Here is a 22,086-nt window from a genome sequence, read left to right as displayed (position 1 = left end):
AATGTGTTGCGATCAGGATGTTGGCGAGGTTAGGATGCTAGTTAGCAAAGGTGGCCAATAACAAACCGAATCGCAAGAAATCAATGACTTGGGTGATGTCTGGGCTTTGAAGTATTTGTCATGACTGCGATGTCCTTCTCGCCCAGCCCTTAGGTGGAAGAGGTCTAGTAGATTCACATCTCACGACAATTCACAAGACTGGGCGCCCAGCTCACGCTCTCTCAGTAAATCGACGCAATTTTATTCGGTAAAGCAATGTTTCAGGACAATCTTTGATTCTTTATTCCACGGGGTGATAAATGTGACCAGGGCCCCGTGTACAAGACATTCCTACGAATCCAGTTCATCTCTGTCCTATGATGTCGCAATCATCCAAGTCACCCTCAGTGGCACTCCCCAATCGCATCATAGTGGCAGCCCTGGCTACTCATTTGTAATCTCATTCATCAATGACATGACCAAAGCGATCCATCCACTCATCCTCCCCATAGAATCTCCAAGCAACAACACCTACAAGACTCCAATGCAAAACACCCTCTTCACGATTCATCAAATCGAGCTTGCACCACTGTAGAAGTGGATGCGTAGGGCGGTCGCTCTCCTCGTCGTACTGTTTGCTGGCGCTCCACGGAGAGTTGAGCAGCTTTTTGGGTTCGATCATGATGACCTGAATAGCACCGCTCTCCCATTCCGGTGCCAGCGCGTCAACCCATTGCTGTTTCCTTGCAGTCCACTCCTCCTTATTACTGTCCCAGGTCAGCTTGATGGAAATAGCTTGGCGCTGGAGTGTCTTTTGGTAGTATTGATGAAGGCAATTGCGAATGAACTCCAGCGAGAACGGAAGAGACACACAGCTCAGCACCTCTTCCTTGTCCAAGTGCTGCGTATCTGGATAGTCCTCCTGGACTTCGACCGCTGGATCAAGCCGCATAGCAATACGACGGTGGCGAAGCTTGAGATATTCCTTCACAGTGCCTTTGAATTCTGCAACAAGGTTGGTGAATGGTGGGATACAGGAGCGCATGCTAGGTCCAGCATCAATCATGTGGTCAGCAAAATACTGAATGGAGAGGTCTAGCGTCTTGAAGCGCTCCTCGCAGTTGCTGACTGTCATCCAAGGATATTCGAAAGCCTCGTTCACTCCATTAATTCCAACAATCCTCGGATCAATCGCGTAAACACTGGCAAAGCACTGCGAGACTCTTTTAGAATGAACTGTTAAAAGCCATGCCTCAAGTCTGCCAGTAGCCAAATCACACCATTCTAGTTTGTACAAAGTACCAGTCGATAATGTGGGTTCGGGTTAAGCTTTTCAGACCCATGACGTAGCAGATAGCTCTTTAGCATTAATTAAGCCTTAGGCCTACATCAAGCCGCTTAACGGTGTTGAAGGACACGTCGCATAGTAAGGTCAACATTGCACGACTACCCATAGACTGGCCATGCTGCCTGCGAGATCGAGTCTGAAAGCTTCAGATGATACGATTGACTGGAGTCATGCTGAACTGTGGGTACTGACTATAAAGTTAGTCAAAACGCATCAGTTAAGCCTGAACGGACATCCTACGAACAATGACTGCTGAGTGAGATCAATCTGTCGACACAATAGATTGTGTGAACTAAGTCATTTTACTGTAAAATGAGTGAAAAGGGTCAACACCTATATCCTAAGTGATGAAAGACTTAGGCAACTTAATCTTAATTTAGGAGACTTCTTACTAAGTGTATATGTTAGTCCCCGAGGCCTACTTAACCTGTAAAACAGAAGGACTGCACATTTTTAGCTATTCTTGTGGCATTCTCGGTACGAGCATCGAAGTTGCAATCCTATGCGGTGATCAATCCTTCGCTGGAGTTGGAAGCCGGAACATAGGAATACGATAGGATGGTATTGCCGTTAACATAATAAGTGAGCATGCAACCAAAACTTTGCTCCGCTAATCTACTCAGCTAAGATAGTTCTCTCCAAATTGAGATATAGCATCTGAAAAACGCGCTCACCGTGTTATGAAGGAGTATATAAAGGCCAATGAAGTCCCAGATCTGACCAGCACCATCAGACACCACAGTCAAGCCCAACAGCAAGAACACCCCTACCCTCACCAACATCAACAGAGCTCTATTCATTACAGAATCACAATTACCTCCCATTTCAACATGCTTCTACCTCCAGGATTCATGGTCGGGGCCTTCAACTATCGCAAGACCCCCGCTTTCATCGTAATGGCTTATCTGACTTTTCAGGTACGTTCTTTTATTCGCGAACGGCAGGGTGATTGGTATGAGGCTATGCCGGAGCTACTTTTTGGCGAGGGTCAGGCTGCCAGTATCCTGTCATGTATGCTTGGGCTGCTGACTGATGCGTCTCTCTGTATTCTCAGCGGTGTTCTCTTTCTAAATGCCCTTTGGATTCTTATGGTCTTTGGATTCTATGGTGATCGCTACATTGCCCCGGCTCTAATCTTATTCTTATCCTTCCTGCGAAGAGTCATACCAGATCTTCTGACATGGATCATAGGTCTTTTGGAAGGTTGTCTTGCCATAATCGAAAGGCTTATTTCTTCTGAAGAACCGTCGAATAGAGTATGTTCATGGTTAACTTGATTGTTCTCAGTATCGATCTGCGAAGCAGAGAGCAAACATCAAGACTGGTGGAGCTTGACACCTGAGCTCTTAACAGCTTGCATTACTTTTAAATAGCATTAACAGTTGATACATACTGTTGATGCTATTCAATCTTATCCATAGGCAAATATAATACAGATATAATAATGGATATTAATACCTTTTAAAGGATCAAATTTCGGTGACTATGTGTCAGAGCAAATGCAATAAATTGATAGCTGAGTATATTACTCAAAGAAACGTCCGATAACTATCAGATAATCATCACTATAGACCTGCAGTCCGATACAACAACAGTGACAATCCGTAACAACCTTAGCACTTAGACCTAGCTAGGGCAAGTGTTGGTAGGATAGTTGCAGCTGCTAGTCTTTCCACCGCCAGTGATAGCGTTGCCTGAGAAGGTGAATCCAGAGCAGCTACCATCACCACAGAGGATATACCAATTCTGGGCAGAGCTAGCCACAGTGCCAGTGACCTTGGTGAACTTGATGTTGCTGATCTTGACGCCGTTGGTGGGTTTTCCAGTAGGGCCGCCGTTGAGATAGTCCTGCTGGACATCGACACCGTACTTGCTGATGTTGGTAAGAGCGATGTTTTGGTAGGTAACGTTGTTGATCTAATATTCAGTTAGTTTAACTAGACGATGTGTTGTACTGGAAACCAACTTACTGTTCCAGTTGTGCCAGAGTTGGACTTGATGCGACATCCATTCTCACTGTTCACAATCTGCGAGTTCAAGAACTGAACACCATCAACGACGTTGTTGCTCTTGCCGCCAACAGATCCGATGCTAAGACCGTGGCCGCCGGAGCAATACATGTTTGAAACGATAATGTTGGTACCCGAAGTGACAGCAACACAATCATCCTGGTTATAAACATGGTTATTATCCAGCGTAACGTGGTCACTGGAAGAGATGTCGAAACCGTCGCTGTTGTGCGCAGCGGGCAAGCCACCGCTCTTGGCATTAGGCTTGTCACCAGCTCTGTTATCAAGGATGAGCCCTGAGATGGTCAAATCCGAACTGCCGGTGATGTCGAAGCAGTGAACGGGCCAGTTCTGGATGTTGAGGTTTGTGATCTTTGAGTTTCCGGTAGTCTTCTTGACAACGATGAAGTGATCGGGCCTTTCTTTGGTCAGTATAGCCTCTGCAACAGGTAGTTAGGGGGAATTACTTTGGGTTGTCCTTGTTGTTGGAACCTTCGCCATCCCAGTACGCCTGGCCGTTTCCATCAATGACATGGCCAGATGCACCAGTTATGGTGACTCCGCTTCCACTGATGACGATAGGATCAAAGTCGTTATCGGCAGTGGTGGCAAAAGTCTATTACATTCAGCTTCAGCACATTAGATAGAAAAGGAAAGTGACTTACGGTCTTGCCCTTGAAGGTAACGGTCGTGCCAGCCTTGAGCTTCGATAGATCGAGTTGTTTGCCAGTAGGGATTTGGAAACCGGCGAGCACGATATTTGTGCAGGATGAGACGGCGGTGGCGAGTCCGGAGTAGTCAGTCACGGTGCAGGCATCTCGTTCCTGGAGCTGGAGTTCATGTTATTAGTGGTTGAATGATCATTGAAACATCCTCTTTTCTCACAGAGCTTGAAGGCAGGGCCCAGGCGGCTGGGAGCAAAGCCGCGATAGCGATGTTTCGAACCATTGTGATATTCGTGCAAGACAAAAGTCAAGAGGAAGTGATGAGATGCTGAAGTGCTTGGCGATACTAAATCTATTTCAGCCTGGCATAACATGATGTTTTATAGATCATCATCTATTCTAATCAATTACAATCATACTCTCGGATCCCATTGAAGGAATATTCAAATTCCGTCTCGTCGTTCCAGAACATAGTCATTCACATTCCACTCATCAACCCCCTACTCAATATGTCCAAATCGGCATCGGCACTTCTGGGTATACGGCACGCTCGAAACATGCAAGTCCCGCTATAATGGGGAATTCTCCACGTCGGAAATATTTACAGGCATGGTTGTCCAACGAGTTCTCGGCAGTACGGCACTTGAAGGTCGGTGTGCTGTTGTGTGATTCGTGGGATAATGGAGGGAATTGCCTAAACGGGTTAAAGTGTTTCGCCAAGGAGCCATTGCCTACCCTGAAATTTGCTGTAAGTGACTCGTGTTTCTCGGGATGATTCGATGCATTAGTGACTGTTTCTGAGATCAGTTGGACTATGTCCGCTATATTGCGGTTTTGGGTCAAGCTGGTCCCTGTTATTCGGCGGTTCGGTCTCTTCCATTCCCAGTCGTCATGAAACTCGAAACATGGAAGCAATCCCTTAAAGTCCGCGTAATGTCTATTCTTTGCTCCAACTGGCTTTGCTTCTCAATCTCACTCATTTGAAATTTGAAAGTCAGTTCTCTTTAAAATCTGTAGTCTCTTCTCTACGTGCAAGGCAGCGACTTGAATGACTCCCCATAAGCGGAAAACACTAATGGAAGACGGATAAGCCACCCCCAATAATACCCCAGACTTCCCCAAACTCTATGAACCATAATTTCACTCAAGCTTAGTCGAGATCTGTCTAACGGACCGGACATAGTGTCACGCTAGCCCAACCAGCCAGAAGCCGTTCCAGATTTGTCTGGCAGATCGCGGATTGGGGGTTCCCTATATGCAATTAACTTTGCAAGTGCCCATGGGGATGAATTTGCGGGGTACGGGGTAATAAGGTCCGCTAATCACATTCGTTCCCCCAATGTCATGTTAGTGACATCCGGCAACTCTATTCCGATCTTGATGCAACGTCTCTAATGGTTCGTCGCCTGACATTCATTTCTTCGAATCCGCGTATCTACCTTGAGCATCTCGGATTTCTTACGATTGATTGAAGCTGACACCATATACTTCTTGGCCAGCGGCAGTGGTCCGAAGGATTCTTGTCTCCTATGCAGCAAAAGCGAGTTGTCGGAAGACATATTGTGGTTTTGATATGTCTCAAGACATGGGACTCATTACTGAATAACGAGCCAATTCACATTCACAATATTATCTCATCGTCTATCTCGATTGAGCTATATCGGCGATGCTATAGCTAAATATCATTCTAGTTGCTCCTGATTTCTGCTCAGTAATTCGTTATATGTGCAGAACTCTTAGAAGAGGATCCGAATCGCGACATTGTCTCGTCGAGATAAGGTAAAGAACGAAAGCAAGTATGCAAGTATTGTAGTATGCTATGCTCCCTCAACAGTATTCATATGAGAGCAATCCTTTACTGACAGAGCTGGCAGCTAAGGTCTGCATCGTGCGCTGTCAAGACCCTTTGCGATGTTGATCGAAGTGTCTAGATAAGCTAGGTTCTAAGATTATAGACTGGCAGTGACATGACGCTTTGACATATATAGCATCTGTGGCAGTGTTAATGCTGCGTTCATCATTTATGGCTGGATGAATTTCCATGTAGGAAGTGATTTGGCGCCTACTCAATGCATGTATTGTGATTGAATTGTGATCTGCCATAAGGTTCAACCTTTTATGTAATACTAAAATTTATTGGCAAAAAGAACTACCGCAAAAAACAATCCAGGATACGGGAAGTCTACGGACTTTGACAGCCTGAGCGGCTTTTTGTCCCTCATCCGACCTGGGGCTTGAAACAGAAACCCAGCTCCGGAAACGGCAGATCCAATGATGTTACTTCACGGGGAATCGAAAGCTCTCCTGTTGATCAAGAGAGTGTAGAGAGGCATCATGAGACCAGCTTAGGGAGCCTAGCTCTAAGGAAATTAAGACATGTTTATGCTATAACCAGCGATTAACATGCCCTCCCTAGGAACAAGAAATATTAGACCTTGGTATAGGGTACCAAAACAAACTTAGCAAAGACTTCCCCAAGTTGAGGCTAGATTTACCTAAATATTGTGTCACTTAGGGTCAAGGTCCTAAGTTTTCTTCCCTCCCCCAGACCCTGCAACTGTATTTGGACTGCATGGTAAGACAGTTCGCTCTGGTACAATCGCACTGGCTTATCAATAGGGTAAGATGCTAACAGATATCAATCTATTGGTTCTTTTGAGGATTCGTCTAATTCCTTTTTTCGTTGAATATGCCAGACCCCTGTCTCTCGTGTTACAACCAGATCTCTTCCAGACCTAACAGCCAGTTGTTCCATAGTCCTACATTGACTGCAAATCTCTACCCGATTAAATAATTCCTCATCAGAATTGGCATCTCCGACATATGAGCCACAGCAACTGTCAAGGACAAACCGGTGTCCTAGTCAGACTCATCCGACCAGTGACAAACTGGTACGAAAGGCGATGCATCGTCCTCGGGTTCTTCGCATGTACGGCGTGAGGTGCTGATCTGGGTAGCACGGGTTGAAAATGCCACACCGCGACGAGGTCCTGACCATCGCGGCCCCTCTGACTCTCCCTGTGATACCATTTGGAGATTCTCAACACGCTGCTCCAGCTGTTCGATATGCTGGTGTCGAGATAGCGGAGGCGAGTCCCGCAGCATGCCTCCAGAAGTCGGCGCAAGGGCTTGTCCTCGGCGAGGAAGCAGGCCGTTGGCAAAGCCTAGCGTGGTCATTTCATCGTTGCTTGGATTGCGTCGTGTAAGGCGTCTAGCAGACGATAGATAGTGTTCGAAGCTCTCAGCCCGCTGATGACCACTAACAGCAGGGCGCCGTCGTTGGATTCTGTTGGAGGCTATGGGCTGAGAGATTTGTTGTCTTGGGTGATGAGGTGGTGTAGCGAAGCGGCCGCTGAAGGGGAGGGATGATGATGAAGAGGCTCGTGGACGGCGAGCGCGACTGGAGCGCGGTTTGAAAGGTCTCTCAAGTGTTGCAGTGGGAGAATTGGACTTATCGTCGGACTCATCTGGTGTCTTGGGGTAGTCTGGGATGATTTGGACGGTGGATGGTGGAGTTTCGGGGTACGACGGCATCTCGGTGTCTGAACCTGACACGATTACCGACTTGAGTCTGGCAGACTTTAGGTCGAGAGTGAAATGATATAGTGAGTGGATTGTTGCGTTCTAATAAGTCGAAAGATCCTGCTTCTGCAAGGCTGTTGACTCACATGCCCTTCAAGTTGGCCAGAAATGAGAGAAAGAAGGGAACTCGAGAAAGTTCTCACTGACGGGAGCTCGAAAACCCCCTCCATCTCAGCAATCAAGCGGGTGAGAAGAACACCTGTGTTGTTACCTCTTCTCTCGTCTCTGGGCTAGGCCGTTCGCCTGTGGGAAAGTGATATATCATCGCGGCCAAGCCCCTTTCTATCACCACGTCAAAATCTAGTTCCTCTGTATCAAGGCTATAGCTACCATACAGAAAGGGAATTACGCCATGATGTTACAGATCAACCTTTCGGCTACTTAGCAAATTAGAGCCAACGTAGAACGCCCTAAGTAAAGCAGTTTGACACACGTCAATTCGCTGTCTTAATTTCTTCCCGCACTTGGTGTTTGGGATGATCGCTCTACCCCTGTCGCTAGACTCACCGAAATCATTCTTCTTTCTTGACCTAAATTGTTGTGAAGACAGAAAACGCTTCTTCGATGATGTGAGCTACTTTAATGCTTCTCTTTCCTGTCATGGTACCTCGCAATACGAGAACAGCATTTTGGCACCGCTGTCCTTACCGTCGCGGAACTCATTTCAAGCCGTCTCTGTCAGATATCAATCTGACAGCGGAGTCGGTGAGCCAATGAGCGCTACCAGCACGAGGCCCGAAGTGTGGCACAGCCGGAAAGGCAAACTCATGGCTCAGATTAGGAAGGGGAACATGTTGTTCTGTCCCGGATCGAAACGGAAGTCGTGTATTCACCGCTGTACAAACAAGTACTTCAAATTATATTGTCATTCTATTCACAGCATGTTACTCTCATGTAGCCCTGTTTAGCTGGGGAAATGGCAGGGACTAGGCCTGTTCGTGAGGGTAAGCGAAGTTACTAGTACCACGGTACTCAGCCACTGAGAGAGGCACTTTTGCTCATCAGTCTTGGCAATTGACCATGCTGATAGTACATGACCATGTTGGGGATGCTGGTAAGGTAAATCTCATGGCCGTCTTGCTATCGCGCTGTTCCGCTAAGATTTCATGTCTGGCACAGGACCCACTGGCTATAGATCGTCTTTGCTATCACCGACGATGGGAAACAATCAGACAGAGAGCTTTCGGCTGAAAGCTGTGAGTCCATCGCCGACGCCACTAATTCCCAGCCACTAAAATGCCACCCAACGAGCTGACCAGTCGCTCGCCCCAGATGTCAGGCCCTTGAGCAGCTTCCAATAGATTCTTTGCACTACGGTCACAACTCCAGAAGCAACCCCACCCTTGATTCAACGAACCCTTACAGCAATCTAAATGCATAGAGAATGACCTTCAAGTGTTTTCCAAGAACAGTCTCTAGGCACAGTGGTTTCCACTTTACCATCCGTTATCGACTAAGTGGAAGACATTTCGTGTAAAACTTGAACTAAGCCAGAGTGATATCTCTGCAATGTTCAGCATTCTCAGCAGACATTTGGACTTAACTACTCATCTGCGATAGTCATCGAGACTTATAGCTGCATTATGTAAGTGGGCAAGCTTTCGTTGTTCGGGCAGGCCTCACTTTCAAGGTTGAAGGTCTAGAGCTAGCTTTTCTGAGTAGAAAACCAGGGCTTAGGCCAAGCCTGTATTTCAGCCCCCGCCCGCTTAAATGTGCGAACAAAGAATGCAGAACACTTCATGATTTCTTGTTTATGATTAGGTTTATCTCTTGAATTTTGGTAATCGTAGAACGTCAAACAGCATCTATCGATCTTATGGTGAACAAGTGTCTGTGGAAATGAACGCATGGTGAACAAGCCCATGTAAACAGTAAGCAACCAAAAATAATACAATACGGTAATTATCGAACAAGTAACACACTATTCTTTGTAGGGGGCAATTGATGCTTACGCAGCGGGCTCCGTGAACGCACTTGAAGTACATGGGCTCTAGAGGAAATCTGAACATCGGAAGCAGGATGTTCTGCATTCCTATTAGAACAGTCTTGTACAGGTTTCAGGGTATAAATAAACCCCTAATTCTGGCCAATATCCAAATATCAAGACTTCCCAAAGGTAAGAACGGTTCGAACATTGAGGCACAGTTTCACTCAAACACAAACAATTCGGAAACAAGTACTAACACTTCAGGCATACCGATACTGTAAAGAAATCACAGATCAAAATGAAAGACCTCAATAACAGTAACTCAAACAGGAATTCGGAGTTCATTCGGCAAGGTATTATTCAATGTCTCACTCTAGAAGCAGAGTGCAAGGCCCTAAAAGAGAGTCTTGCAGAAAGTCAAGACTATTCTCAGAGGCTGGAAGCTGAGAATGAAGAATTGAGATTCTGCATTTTAGAAATGATGGAGGATCAAGCTGAAATGAGAGCGGAGCAAGAGGGATTGATGAAGATACTGGGGGAGAAGGACTCTCTTATCGAGAGCTACAGTGCCTTGGTGTCAACGACATTGGACAGAACCGTGCATCGAGAGCGACAGGACATGAGAGATATTGAGGCCAAGGTGCTCTCGACCCTGGAGCAAGATCTCAATGTTGAAATGAGCAAGATAGCTATTGAGCACGCGGGGTCAAGTGACTCTGAAGGAAGCCAGCTTCCAGCCAAAAGACCCGGGCTTGTCCGCCAGGGTGCTCTAAGACGTCGACAAGACGGTAGAGAAACAGTTCCGAGACTTTTGAGACAAGACGCGGAAATGCATAAGTATGAGGACGGTGAGAAATCACCTGAGGGTGATAGCCCACTGGAAATGGCACGGGAGGTAACGGTTCAGAAGCTGAGAATGGCAGACCAGTAGTCAGTAGCTATAACAAGCGCGCGGCAGGTAGATAGTTTATCTATTCTAAAATTAAACCTTAAACCATCATTCCTGTTTGAGAACGTTGCGAAATGAAATTCTACCAAGTATATAGAGGAAGTTAGGGAGTACTGATGATTTATTCTTGAGAGCTTACAGGTGATGTTTTCTAATTGTGTAAAGAACAAAGTTGTTTGTCTTGGGACGTTGAACATTGCTGCAAGAGCTGTATGTTCTTAGTTATTCTTTCTGATTTCCTTTGTGTCACACACTCTCTTGTTCTCATCTCAAGCCGTTAAATGATAAGAAAACTAGCATTGTGTTTTTATTTCATCATACTGGTAAATATGGAAGGATACATATGATGATTTAAAACCATTCAACTATCACTCTTCAGTCTCTCCTGTAGATAAAGTGTATAACAGATCGGGGAGTACTGTACTTCTGGATGTTATTTATCCTCCTCTATGTAACGCATATCTTCCGCTATCAGTGACCTATCGGCGTGGAGAGAGCTATACACAGTTAATATTCAATGGCTTATCATTGGTGCAAACCATGTTTCTTCAAAACTGCAACGGGCAAAGATCATCGCCATCATGCCACTGAAAAGTCTGTGCACCGCACTCGGGCATTTCCAAATCAGAGACAACTGTAACATTACACGGCCTGTGGACCAGAACCCAAGCGAACCCTGGATATGTAAAGAAGCGGGGTAGAAAAGAGGCGCAAAGTCGCTGTGAGGAGGTATTTTAAATCATCGATGTTCTGATGCGTATCTTTGAGGATACTCAATCTGCCATGGGACTTGTACAGCTCGATTCTCAGGCTGCGGCTCTTATCGGGGTTATTATTATCGTCGGATACGTTGTCTCAGCGATTCGTCAATGGGTCCGTCTGCGCCATTTCAATGGCCCTGTGATCGCAGGCTTCAGTCAGTTGTGGCTAATCTCGCGAGTCGGTGGCGGTCGAACCCATCTTGATCTTTGGGAAGCTTGCAAGAAATATGGTGAGTACAACAAATGTGATGTCTTGGTCTATTCATTAGCCGCTCTTTAGTCAGGCCCTAACCGCCACTGTCCGAGCCTTTTGCATATCAAGTCACTCTATCTGCTCCATCTCACAATGTATGATATGCCAATTGACACGATTGGACAGGCGATATCGCCCGCGTAGGACCGAACGACCTCATCACATCTGACCCAGACCTAATGAAACACATGCTCAATGTGCGCACTCGATACAAACGCTCCAGTTGGTACGACGCCATGCGCCTCGATCCAACAAAAGATAACGTCCTGTCTCAACGCAATGATGACCTGCACGCTAGCACTCGTTCAAAAATGGCTGCAGCATATTCCGGCAAAGAAGTTGACAACATCGAAACTACCGTTGATGAGAACGTCGAAAGGTTACTCGAGTTGCTCGATACTGAGTACATGGCCAAAGGAAAGCCATTTGACTTTGGATATAAAGCTCAATATTTCACCCTCGATGTCATTTCTGCTTTAGCCTTTGGTGAGGCGTTTGGGGATTTGGAGACTGACTCGGATGTGAATGGGTACATCACTGCAATGGAAGAGAGTATGCCGACGATCATAACTACCACTGTGATGCCCTGGATGATCAAACTGCTGCAGCTCCCTATCTTCAGAAAAATGCTACCATCGGACAAGGACAAAGCTGGTGTTGGTAGAGTCATGGCGATCGCCAAGAAGGTCGCGGCCGAACGCTTTGGCCCAAACCCCAAGGTTCAGAGAGATATGATTGGCTCGTTTGTTTCGAGGGGACTGCTTCAGCATGAGGTTGAATCAGAGATTCTGATGCAAATGTGAGTTAAGGCTTCGCTTTTTCAACAGGGAGCTGATACTCGACAAGTCTAGCAGGTGCTGACACCACTGCCACGGCCATCCGAGCAACTCTACTCTACATCATCTCTAATCCTCGCGTGGTTAACGCAATGAGAGCAGAGATTGACAACGCCAAATTAAGTCTCCCCGTTGTCACTGACAGCGAAGCACGCGCAATGCCATATATTCAAGCCGTTATCAAAGAGGGTCTTCGAATCCACCCGCCAGTCGTCGGTCTCATGAGCAAGGAAGTCCCCCAAGGTGGGGATACCTTCAAGGGGCAATATCTACCGCAAGGGACCAAGATCGGTTATTGTGCATGGGGCATATTCCGCCGAACTGATATTTGGGGTGAAGACTCTAATGAGTTTCGTCCTGAACGATGGCTGAATTGCACTGAAGATAAGCTTCGTCTTATGGAAGGGACTCTAGAACTTGTTTTTGGATATGGACGGTGGCAATGTCTTGGGAAGAATATCGCGCTGATGGAGCTGAATAAGGTTTTTGTTGAGGTAAGTTCAAAGCGAACTCACGCACTCTGCTTTTGGTCCATTTGACTAACGCACGAGCGTATCTAGCTGATCCGCCGTTTTGATCTTGCTGTTGTTGATCCGATCACACCATGGCGGTCCATCAATGTTGGCGTCTTCCTACAATCAGAATACTGGATCAAGGGATATAGACGAGCAGGCCCTTCCTAAAGGGGCTCCAACTGTTTGAAACAATGACACACATTGCTCTCTGCTGCTTTGGGGTGTTTCAGGGTTTTACGCAAGAGACTTAAGGTAGCCACCATGGGCACTATGGCAGATGAGTATAGAAGATCTGAATTATGTCAGAAAGAGATACGGCATGAGAAGCTACTGGAAGTGGGTGTTGGGCATTTTATGGCGGAAAAGAGGCAGAACGCACCTTTCTCAGACTTGCATGCTCCAATCAATTTTCTATCGAACGTCTCATGAACTGCTCCAAGTTCAGGACCTGGTCGCGAAAAAGGCGACAATGCACCTTATCCTTTATACACATAACGTATACAAATTAACCCTCATCTCAACATCCAAGGTCCATCATCCAACCGTCATCCAAGAGTCCTATTCTCTCTTAATGGCCTAACTGTCATTTCCAAGTCGCAATAGAGCACCAAGTGCATAGGGGGGATGAAGTTTTTCGTTTCTTGAGCTGCCCAGTGGTCAGCAGTGTTGGCAACCGTACAAGAAAGACAGCTTACGGTCAGGGTATGAGTGTGCTCATGTTGAAGACACAAGAATTTTATGAGCCGTACAAGCGACGGTCTCAAGAAGTGGTTGGCGCTGGCTTGGGGTTGAGCACAAACTCCGTGTACCAAGGCCAGAAGACTTGAGACGACCAGGTTCTCAACCGACGGATGCCGGCGATGATTCGGAAGGTTGGAAACAGCTTCCCAGTCGAGCCAAAAGGTCGGTCCATCTTCCAAAAGATCTACAAGATTAGCGACACGTCCAAACAGGATACAGAAGCACTCACAGTCTTTCCACCAACATAAGTAGACGCCACGAATCGCCACTGATGTCCCTCGACGATGATACCAGGGATAAAGGACAGATTCTTCACATTATCGCCAACGAGCTTTTCCAGGTGCTTCCATTGAGCTGCATGCTATACCCCCAACTGAAGTTGTGCCTTTTGCACGTCCTGGCCGCTGCGCTTGGTCTCGATGCTGAAGGAGATGGGTGTGACCTTGCGATAGCCAGTATGGTTGATGGAATCCTCTGCAAAGTTGGCGCGATACTTATCGATAATGGCTCTGGCGTTCGGATGGGCTTTGTCGTTGTCGGGGTTGATGTAAGCGACGTAGTCGACCTTTTTGCCAGGGGCAGCTTTGATCTTGTACTCAGGAAGGATGGTAGCGGTGGCGCTGTGCATGAATATTAGCTGGAGATGAGTGAAAGTGTTGTAGAAGACATACCAGGTCAGGAAGCCATCGAGCTGCGGAGGGCAAGGATATTTTCCGTAAAAGGCGGCGTTGAGGAGGGGAGTGTGAACATGATTGTTCCAGGTATGCTCGTCCAGGAGATCTTCCTGACAGTTATTGGCGCTGGCCATGATTGCGATGATGTCGTAAAGGTTGACTTCGCGATGAGAGTCCGAGTACTTCGCCGCATTCTTGTCGAACATGCCGGTAGTGAAATCGCAATCATCAATGGTCTTGTCACACATCTCAGCCTATCAATTATCAATAAAGGAAAATAGCTGCGCTGAATATATTGCACTTACTTGGAGATACTCGGGGACAACGCCATGTCCATTCGCGATACTCTCCATCTCCTTCTCAAGTTGCACCAGAGACTTCGGGACCAAGGGATCCGATGCCTTGAGCGGTTTCTGCATGAGTCCATTGGGTGTGACCGAAAGCTTGGACATGACCTTCTTAGGCGACAACTGCTTCACCGTACCGCTGCTCCTTTGGGAAGAGCCAGTGTCGGTGACTGATCGATCAGGTCGTGAAATCTCATCGTTGTCGTCCTCAACAATGATCTCACTTGCATCAATCCCATCGCTGTCTGTCTGCGCAGCAAGGAAAGGCACGACACCGAGCTTGCGCTTCCTCACGAGTGTGCCATCTATGGTTGAGTCGGCACCGCGGTCGAGGGAGAGCGGCGGCGAGATGGGGAGATTGGCGTCGGAGAGGGAGCGCTTCTTGGAAATGGACTGTGCCGAGGAAGAGAAATGAGGAGGGAGGTCGTCCAGCCAAAAAAAAAAAAAAAAAAAAAAAAAAAAAAAGGATGTGTTGGTTGATGCTGTTCATGACGCATGCGGGAAGGCAATGTGATATCGTGATAAGTGCTACTGAAATGGATATGAAGCTGAGGCGAAAGTGGAGTCAGTTGGTATATGTGATTTAGTGTAGCTTTGGTAGAGCAATCTTCTATTTGTAAACTCTTATTATTATTAATAACCTATATTATAGTAATAATTAATATTATAGTCTATTAAACATTTTTATAAATAAAGTTATAAAGTCTTAACATATTTTTTAAAATAGTTTTTAATTATTTTAAGGTATTTAACTCTCTAAATTATTATCATTATAAGTAATTATAGAAACTGTAAAATGCAATGAGGTTATATTATAACGGTTTTAATATAACTCTTGAATTTATACTATATATAGTATGGAGATTCTAAATTATTATCAAGCCGACCTTATAGTGGCATTGTGCTCAGCCTCGAGGAGCAATAAAAAGCCAATATAATTGCGCAAAAAAATCGCCGCCACCTTGCTTGCTTGTTCTTTCGACGCATCCTGAAGGAAAGGAACAAGATAATCTACCGCCCAGAATAGGTAAAGACTAGTGGATGCATATGTTTCTAGACGCTCGCATCGCACAATTGCTTCGGCTAGGTCCCTCATCATCTGGACGAGCGACATAAGCATAACCATATCGGCATCCTCGCCCTGTACCATCTGTAGTGTCTTCAATCTAGTAGCTCCAGCTGAAGCAACTTGTTCAGCCAGCTGTCTCACGTACGCAGCAGGTGGGAGATCTTGGAGAGAAAAGGCTTTCTGGGACAGTCCTGCTAAATACTTAGCCAGGCGTGACGCAATTTCATTCTGCCGCATCTCGCCAATGCGCTTACGACAGAGCTTGCGAATTTCTTCATGACCATCTTCGTACAAAATCAACTGTAGCAAACCATGCTTGTCATACATCATGGCTGACACGATGGCCTGGATGAGGAATTCATCTTCAAGACCCAGAGCCTCAGAGACAAACACATCATAACTGAACTTGACGTGTGAGGCTAGAGGAGCTGAGACCACAACATCCCGCCAGGCATGTAGCTGTTCTTCCGAAAGGCTCATACCGGACGTGGGGACAAGTTTGGAAATCCCAGTCGCGTTGTCTATCTCAGTCAGCTTGGACTCGACTCGTCCCGCTTCCGATAGCAGCACGAAGAGAAATGCTTCGTCAGAGTTTGAGTCTTGGTGGCCAGTCAGGAACTCAACGAGTGTTTTCGGCTTGGAGCCGCCGTCCGATTCTCGGAGAAGTGCCCCAGGGTTATCCCTGGCAAGATGGAAAGCAGCAGACATGCAGCTTCGGGCATCTCCATACTCATTCCGGTAGCGATGATGCACCAAACCCCCTGCCGAGAAGAGCATGGATAGGGGCTGTTCCGGGTGCTCGACCTCTATTACGGTAGGACCTTGGCCAATCGCCTGTTTCTGAAAATCAAAGAGGCCATCGATGGCCTCTTGCGTACCAAACAGGTTATGCTTTTCAGTCGAGAAGGGCGTGCCGCATGCATCGAGATGGATCTCGCGATTGCCGCGATGGGTCCCCGGGAGAAAGGTAAAGTTCTGGCCCGACGGACCTGCGACTTGGCCCTGCTTCCAAACCAGGAGAATCTTGTACTCGTCCTTGAATGGGGTGTTGTCCACGTGAAGCATGTTGTCTTGTGCATTAGCAGACAACGGCTCGGTATTTTTGCCTCGCATGTCGATGATGCGGATAGCACCACCCATCTGGTAGGCGATCAAGGATATGAGCAAGGGGTGAACAAAGGCGTCATTATACTGTGCATTCTTGATAAAGGAGGGACTGTCGGACAAGTTGACGTAAGAATGAAGAAAGTTTTGACTTCCTGTCTTCTTTTGGATCGTCTCGTAGTCCTCAATCAGCTTCTGAAACTTGGACACATCGATGAGGCCACCAAATAAAGCACAGCCTTCGGTTTCGACGAGTTCAGCTAGTTTGAGAAACCGAGTCTTTGTATCTGGGTCCGCCCAGTGCTGTTGGAGTCCGCTCAGCATACGCTTACGGAAGTTATCCTTCGCTTGCTGGCTAGGGCCTCTACGGTATTTGACGGTGTTGAAATGGAGTGCTGGAACACCGACGACGCCAGTGGCGCGTTGTTTCAAAATTTCTCTCCGTTGGTCGGCGGTCAGCTCCGAGAACAAGGAAGACTGCTTCGCCTTTTGCCCTGCGGCGCCAGGAATCTGGAAAGGAGCTGGTTCAAGTAAGGAGGTCATATTGAAGAGATGGATTCGTGTACTTTCGATGTGATGAACGAGATGAGAAGTAATGGGATTTATCATGCTTTACAGACTTGTCGCAAACAATCCTCTACTTATAGCTATCTTCTGACCTTAGGCCGACGCTCCCACAAGCAAGCTATGTGATGGTTTGAAAGTAGAAAGTCTAGGGTGTGCATGTACGTGCACCCCATCAGCAATTCCACACCCCGAGCAGAGCCTCAATATGCATGGTGATGGGATGTCAGTTGAATGCAGCATGCAATGCAAATGCCTTTTTGTGGAGTTGCAAGCATTTAATGTAATTTACAATTGCAATATCCCCCTCACGGGATTCCCATCCTTGTCGTGTACCCAATAATGCTACCAATCAGCATCGCATTTCTAGCAATGAGGCTGACAGGCTTAACACCCAGGGACTTCTATTTGTCCACGTATCAATCACATGGGTCTCGAGATAAGGCGCGCTGTCAGCGTGAGCTCTCGGCCAACGCAATAGCCTAAGATAAGTTTTCCAGCTTATCATTTGATCACATTTATCATATGGGCGTCGATAAGTCTCACTTATGGGTGAGCGCATGGGTGAAACCAGGATCGCCCCCAAGATGCCCTGTAGTGGTCGGTTTGCTAGATGCGTCACTCGCTCATCCTACGGCTCCGACTCCAAGTCTAATGATTGTCCTCCCCCGTACCAGATGGTTCCTGCACGAATGTCGAGGCTCCGCCGGCCATCAATAACCCAACTTCCTGATTCCGGCGGTACAGATCCCTCGTGAGGCCAGTACTTTTGCGCCAGCATTTCATTGATTTCTTCGATTCCCGTCACCCAAGAAGCCATTGCCTCCTGGCTGGGATTCCCGTTTCTGTTATGATCTTCCTGTGTGATAAACCTGGCCAACGTGATATGACAGGCCGTGGCACCTTTCTGAGTCTCTGCATCTACTCCTTTCTCACTACACAGAGCAAAAATGTCGCGTCGAAGATGGAGATATGTGTAGTCTGTAGTCTTTGTTCGGCTGTCTTGCGTTTCCTCGTCGGCGGCGGGTACAAACGAAAGTGCTACTCCCCCTTCGTTGAAGGATAGTTTGGGCTTCACAAGCCGAATTTGCTGCCCATGAAATATGCTGGCAAGCTTTTTGAGGCAGGGTTTAAATTTTATAGTCTTGTCCACGAGCTCTTTTGGAGTAATGGAGAGTGCTACTACAATGACAGTCATGTGCAGACATTCTTGCGGCGTCAACCAGAGATCTATCGCTTCTGTTAGACAAGCCCAGAATAAGTGTGCCCGATCAGTGCTATACTTGGACTCAGCCTCTTTAACATTAATTGGCATTGCAACGCAATATCTTTGACTTGGAAGCTCGGTCTCGCCCAGATGCACAAGCAGTTCCTTGGGTCTTGGTATTCGGGATTTTTCAAGGTATTGACGAGGATCTCATCTACGTTGACACCTTGGAATTCCTCGCCCAGGAGCTTCTCCTTAGCCTCATAATTCCTGTCATTTCTTTCCTCTTCGAAAAGAGCTTGTATTCGAGTCGGGTTGCCAGCGAGACTGTCGATAATCTTGTCATATGGATTGAGACCGGCGGGACGACTCATTGGGGGTAGCCAATGCCGTGTCTGGAGATGTGTCGGGAAGGATGCAATGGAAAGCTGACAATCAAGGCGCAGGTTGCGAACCACGATGGATGCCTTTATCTGTTTTTACACGCCATGCTTGAAAACATGTCCTGTCAATTATCCAATCCCAGCCTACCACGTCTATGGTCCCACTTCCCCGCTCATGCTGGTTCTGCTTGTGCCACGTCATGTATTTCTTAAGGGAACATGACACACCGTTATCACGTCACTGCGCCTCTCCACGCTGCAGCATCACAACACTGCATTGAACAGTGGCCTCAGAATTTTCGATATTGAAGTGGAGGATTGAAACTCAATGTACCCTGCTATGTCTACTGTCCGCCAGTCGTATCTCGAATTAAGGATATAATGTGCTTGCATTCAGACTGCCTTGCGCTGCACCTACATGCAGTACCCGAAGATGAGGCGGATTGCAGGCAAGCAGGTGACCTAAATATGCCCTGCTGACAATAATGTTGCATTATATAGCGGTTGATCTGATGCTGCAAAAGCGGCATGTGATTCGGCCACATTGCAGAGTAAATGAGAAACACAAGTTTGATCGCGACTTCCCATTAACACGGCTGTCATTTCGACATTCGAATTCACTATTCTTCTTCTTTGGATCTTGCTCATCTTAGGAATCTGACTGGCAATATGGCTGCCGCTGGCGAAGGCGACTTCTCGAGACTCGAGGCAGGCTTCGCCGAGCTTAAAGTGGAACGTCGACGTGTGTCTCTCGAACAAGTAACGAACAGGCACGCCAATGATGCAGAACAAAATGTCGCGAATGACCTAGATATCAACTACAATGTCACTGCCGACGTCTTACCACCAAACCTCTACCCTTCTTTGCAGTCTATCTTCCCAGCTTTACAGTACAGTGCATACATGGGCAACCCAAACAACTTTTCGAGCACCACCGCTATCGAATGTTTTGATCAGTCGGATCATAACGCGACCTTTCACACACTAAACAGCCAGAGTCTAGAAAGGCTGTTGGCTACTATCAACCAGGATAACAAGGAAGATAGCCAAGACGACAAACATGGCATCAAGGAGGACAAATCTCAGAGCCATATGACGACAGCGACTCAGCCAGATCGGGCGACTGAAATACAATCACAACATCCGAGCGCGGCAGTACAATTGCCCGCCGGGTCCGCGCTCACTCCTCCACAGGAAGCAGATCAAACACCTGGAGCTACTGGAGTTTCTGGTCCTACGACGAGTCAAACACCACAGCCAGCCACCAGCGGGCGTCTGCTGGTTTTCTTTGTCCCCTTAACCACCAAAAAGGGAGCTACATTTGGATCTCAAGTAGCCCTGGAAAGTGCCACAACACAGATGCTCTTTAATACCCTTGGTGCGAACCCAGAATTTCTCCCGAATCTCCTCGGACGGCCCGACTACTGGTCTCCTCGAAGCCGATGGCAATGTAATATAAACAACGAACTTGAAATGTCCGGTATGTAACTTCTCATCACTCGGCCCAGCCAACAGAGCTGATAAGATGCAGATTATTTCTGTCAACATCCTCGCTGGAATACACAACGTCAAGGCTTGCCTCTATCAGTGTACATGATCCGGCGTGTAAACCTAGCCCTCACCGCGTACATCATCTCTCACTCAACTAGCGACACTAGTATTCATGCGCTGAAACAAATTCTCAAAGTCGGCATCAGTCGCTTCGGCATGACGAGTCACGTTTCAAACTACCTTACCAACCCTTTTGAGATTGCCGTTTTACTATCATCCTTATCACTTGAAGCATCCAAATTTTACCTGGCACGATTCCGTCGCTATATGTGGCAGCAAGTCAATAAAGTCGACGATCATCTTGCCGGGCTCGAGACCAGCGACCGTGGGAAGCTGACTGAGCTTACAAAGTCTCTCCAGATCATCTCGCAGCAGGCAGATTCGCAGCTACTTAGCATCGACGTCGCAATTATCACGGCGACAGGTATCCGCGACGCACAAGCCAAGCTGCAAAACTATCTCTCCACGCCAACCTTGTTTCGGCAGCCGGCGGAAGACGCTATCAATTATGTGATTGACTCCATGAAGAAGCATAAGATGCTCTTCTTGAATTATAAGGGAAGGAAAGACAGCACTATGGGCCTAGTGTATAACCTCGTTACGCAGAGCGATGCCGCCAATAATATTCAATTGGCCCGTAGTATGAAGCGCGATAGCACTAGTATGAGCGCCATCGCTTGTCTGACTATGATTTTCCTGCCTGGTACCTTTACCTCTGTAAGTTCTCACTTGTGTCGTGAGCAATTAAAGGACAAGCTAATTGGCACCATCTAGAGTATTCTGAGTGCCGGCATATTTTCTGCCCGTGAGCATGCCAATGGCTTCGACACCTCTAGCCTATGGTGGCTCTGGGTTATCCTAACTATCCCACTCACAGGCATCGTCCTCGGTGCTTGGTGGACATACAGACGTAGATCTGAGCGCCGTAAGCATGATGTAGATAACAACGATAGGCGGGCGAAATGCCGGACCACCTGGTCCATATTATCTTCAATCGAGAAAGTTGCTTCACTCATGAGGAGGAAGGAAACATAGATAAACAGACATGGTATGAGATTAAGCTTTGAGACTGATAATTCTGGTTGAATTTTAAGAGCCAGATTATAGTCTAGCTCCGCGATTCAGGTGTGAAGAAGAATCTGTGGCACGAGAGGATGAAGAGCACGAGGCCGGTGATGGTGAAGTGAAAGGCTGCGAAGGAGAGTTGTGCGTGCTTGAGGTTTAAGGGAGTTTTTAGAGAGGACAGCTTTGATGGTAGAGATCATACCGAAGTTCGTCTCACTACTTCACCCGTTCAGCCGGTGATCCTGCATGAAGACAATAGTCCAACACGACGTTACCTATTCGCACGAGATGCCATTGATGCCTTTGATAACATTCTTCACAAAGGCGAGATCGGCCAAATCTACAACATCGGGTCCAGCGACGAGATCTCCAATCTCAAGCACTGCCATATTATTCTCAACGAGATGAGTATTAGCGTCTAAGATACGAACGACTTCTATAACTGGTAAAACATACTCACGACCGTCCTCTCAACCATCAAAGATACGCTGTGGGTTACCAAGCTCAAGATGCTAGGTTGTACGCAAAAGACAGGCTTTGATGAAGGGCTGAAGACG

The 22,086-nt window shown here is 47.1% G+C and overlaps 9 protein-coding genes across 9 annotated transcripts; 3 read left to right on the top strand and 6 right to left on the bottom strand.

Moving 5' to 3' along the window:
* Positions 1-439: 439 nt before the first annotated feature.
* Positions 440-1,322, bottom strand: FPRO_12515 (uncharacterized protein; the record flags this gene model as incomplete). Its single annotated transcript, XM_031224320.1, has 2 exons — positions 440-1,192; positions 1,275-1,322. The coding sequence occupies 2 exons, from the start codon at positions 1,320-1,322 to the stop codon at positions 440-442; spliced, it is 801 nt and encodes a 266-aa protein (XP_031089591.1).
* Positions 1,323-2,953: 1,631 nt separating this feature from the next.
* FPRO_12514 (putative PGU1-Endo-polygalacturonase) lies at positions 2,954-4,284 on the bottom strand (the record flags this gene model as incomplete). The annotated part of the gene is made up of 5 exons (XM_031224319.1): positions 2,954-3,244; positions 3,298-3,754; positions 3,804-3,952; positions 4,002-4,166; positions 4,222-4,284. The coding sequence occupies 5 exons, from the start codon at positions 4,282-4,284 to the stop codon at positions 2,954-2,956; spliced, it is 1,125 nt and encodes a 374-aa protein (XP_031089590.1).
* A 2,576-nt stretch (positions 4,285-6,860) lies between these two features.
* Positions 6,861-7,535, bottom strand: FPRO_12513 (uncharacterized protein; the record flags this gene model as incomplete). The annotated part of the gene is made up of 1 exon (XM_031224318.1): positions 6,861-7,535. One exon carries the CDS (start codon positions 7,533-7,535, stop codon positions 6,861-6,863), a length of 675 nt encoding a protein of 224 aa, XP_031089589.1.
* A 2,273-nt stretch (positions 7,536-9,808) lies between these two features.
* FPRO_12512 (uncharacterized protein) lies at positions 9,809-10,441 on the top strand (the record flags this gene model as incomplete). The annotated part of the gene is made up of 1 exon (XM_031224317.1): positions 9,809-10,441. One exon carries the CDS (start codon positions 9,809-9,811, stop codon positions 10,439-10,441), a length of 633 nt encoding a protein of 210 aa, XP_031089588.1.
* An 801-nt stretch (positions 10,442-11,242) lies between these two features.
* Positions 11,243-12,992, top strand: FPRO_12511 (uncharacterized protein; the record flags this gene model as incomplete). Its single annotated transcript, XM_031224316.1, has 4 exons — positions 11,243-11,450; positions 11,600-12,272; positions 12,320-12,803; positions 12,870-12,992. 4 exons carry the CDS (start codon positions 11,243-11,245, stop codon positions 12,990-12,992), a joined length of 1,488 nt encoding a protein of 495 aa, XP_031089587.1.
* A 415-nt stretch (positions 12,993-13,407) lies between these two features.
* FPRO_12510 (uncharacterized protein) lies at positions 13,408-14,691 on the bottom strand (the record flags this gene model as incomplete). The annotated part of the gene is made up of 5 exons (XM_031224315.1): positions 13,408-13,470; positions 13,520-13,749; positions 13,968-14,185; positions 14,237-14,493; positions 14,545-14,691. 5 exons carry the CDS (start codon positions 14,689-14,691, stop codon positions 13,408-13,410), a joined length of 915 nt encoding a protein of 304 aa, XP_031089586.1.
* A 772-nt stretch (positions 14,692-15,463) lies between these two features.
* On the bottom strand, positions 15,464-17,302 carry FPRO_12509 (uncharacterized protein; the record flags this gene model as incomplete). Its single annotated transcript, XM_031224313.1, has 1 exon — positions 15,464-17,302. The coding sequence occupies one exon, from the start codon at positions 17,300-17,302 to the stop codon at positions 15,464-15,466; it is 1,839 nt and encodes a 612-aa protein (XP_031089585.1).
* Positions 17,303-17,954: 652 nt separating this feature from the next.
* On the bottom strand, positions 17,955-18,904 carry FPRO_12508 (uncharacterized protein; the record flags this gene model as incomplete). The annotated part of the gene is made up of 2 exons (XM_031224312.1): positions 17,955-18,553; positions 18,607-18,904. The coding sequence occupies 2 exons, from the start codon at positions 18,902-18,904 to the stop codon at positions 17,955-17,957; spliced, it is 897 nt and encodes a 298-aa protein (XP_031089584.1).
* Positions 18,905-19,582: 678 nt separating this feature from the next.
* On the top strand, positions 19,583-21,499 carry FPRO_12507 (uncharacterized protein; the record flags this gene model as incomplete). The annotated part of the gene is made up of 3 exons (XM_031224311.1): positions 19,583-20,393; positions 20,445-21,181; positions 21,239-21,499. The coding sequence occupies 3 exons, from the start codon at positions 19,583-19,585 to the stop codon at positions 21,497-21,499; spliced, it is 1,809 nt and encodes a 602-aa protein (XP_031089583.1).
* Positions 21,500-22,086: the final 587 nt, after the last annotated feature.

This window comes from Fusarium proliferatum (genome assembly GCF_900067095.1).
Source record: "Fusarium proliferatum ET1 genome assembly, contig: FPRO_scaffold015, whole genome shotgun sequence".
NCBI lineage: Eukaryota > Fungi > Ascomycota > Sordariomycetes > Hypocreales > Nectriaceae > Fusarium > Fusarium proliferatum.
Note: the sequence above shows the minus strand (reverse complement) of the source record. Positions and strands in the feature narration are given on the sequence as shown.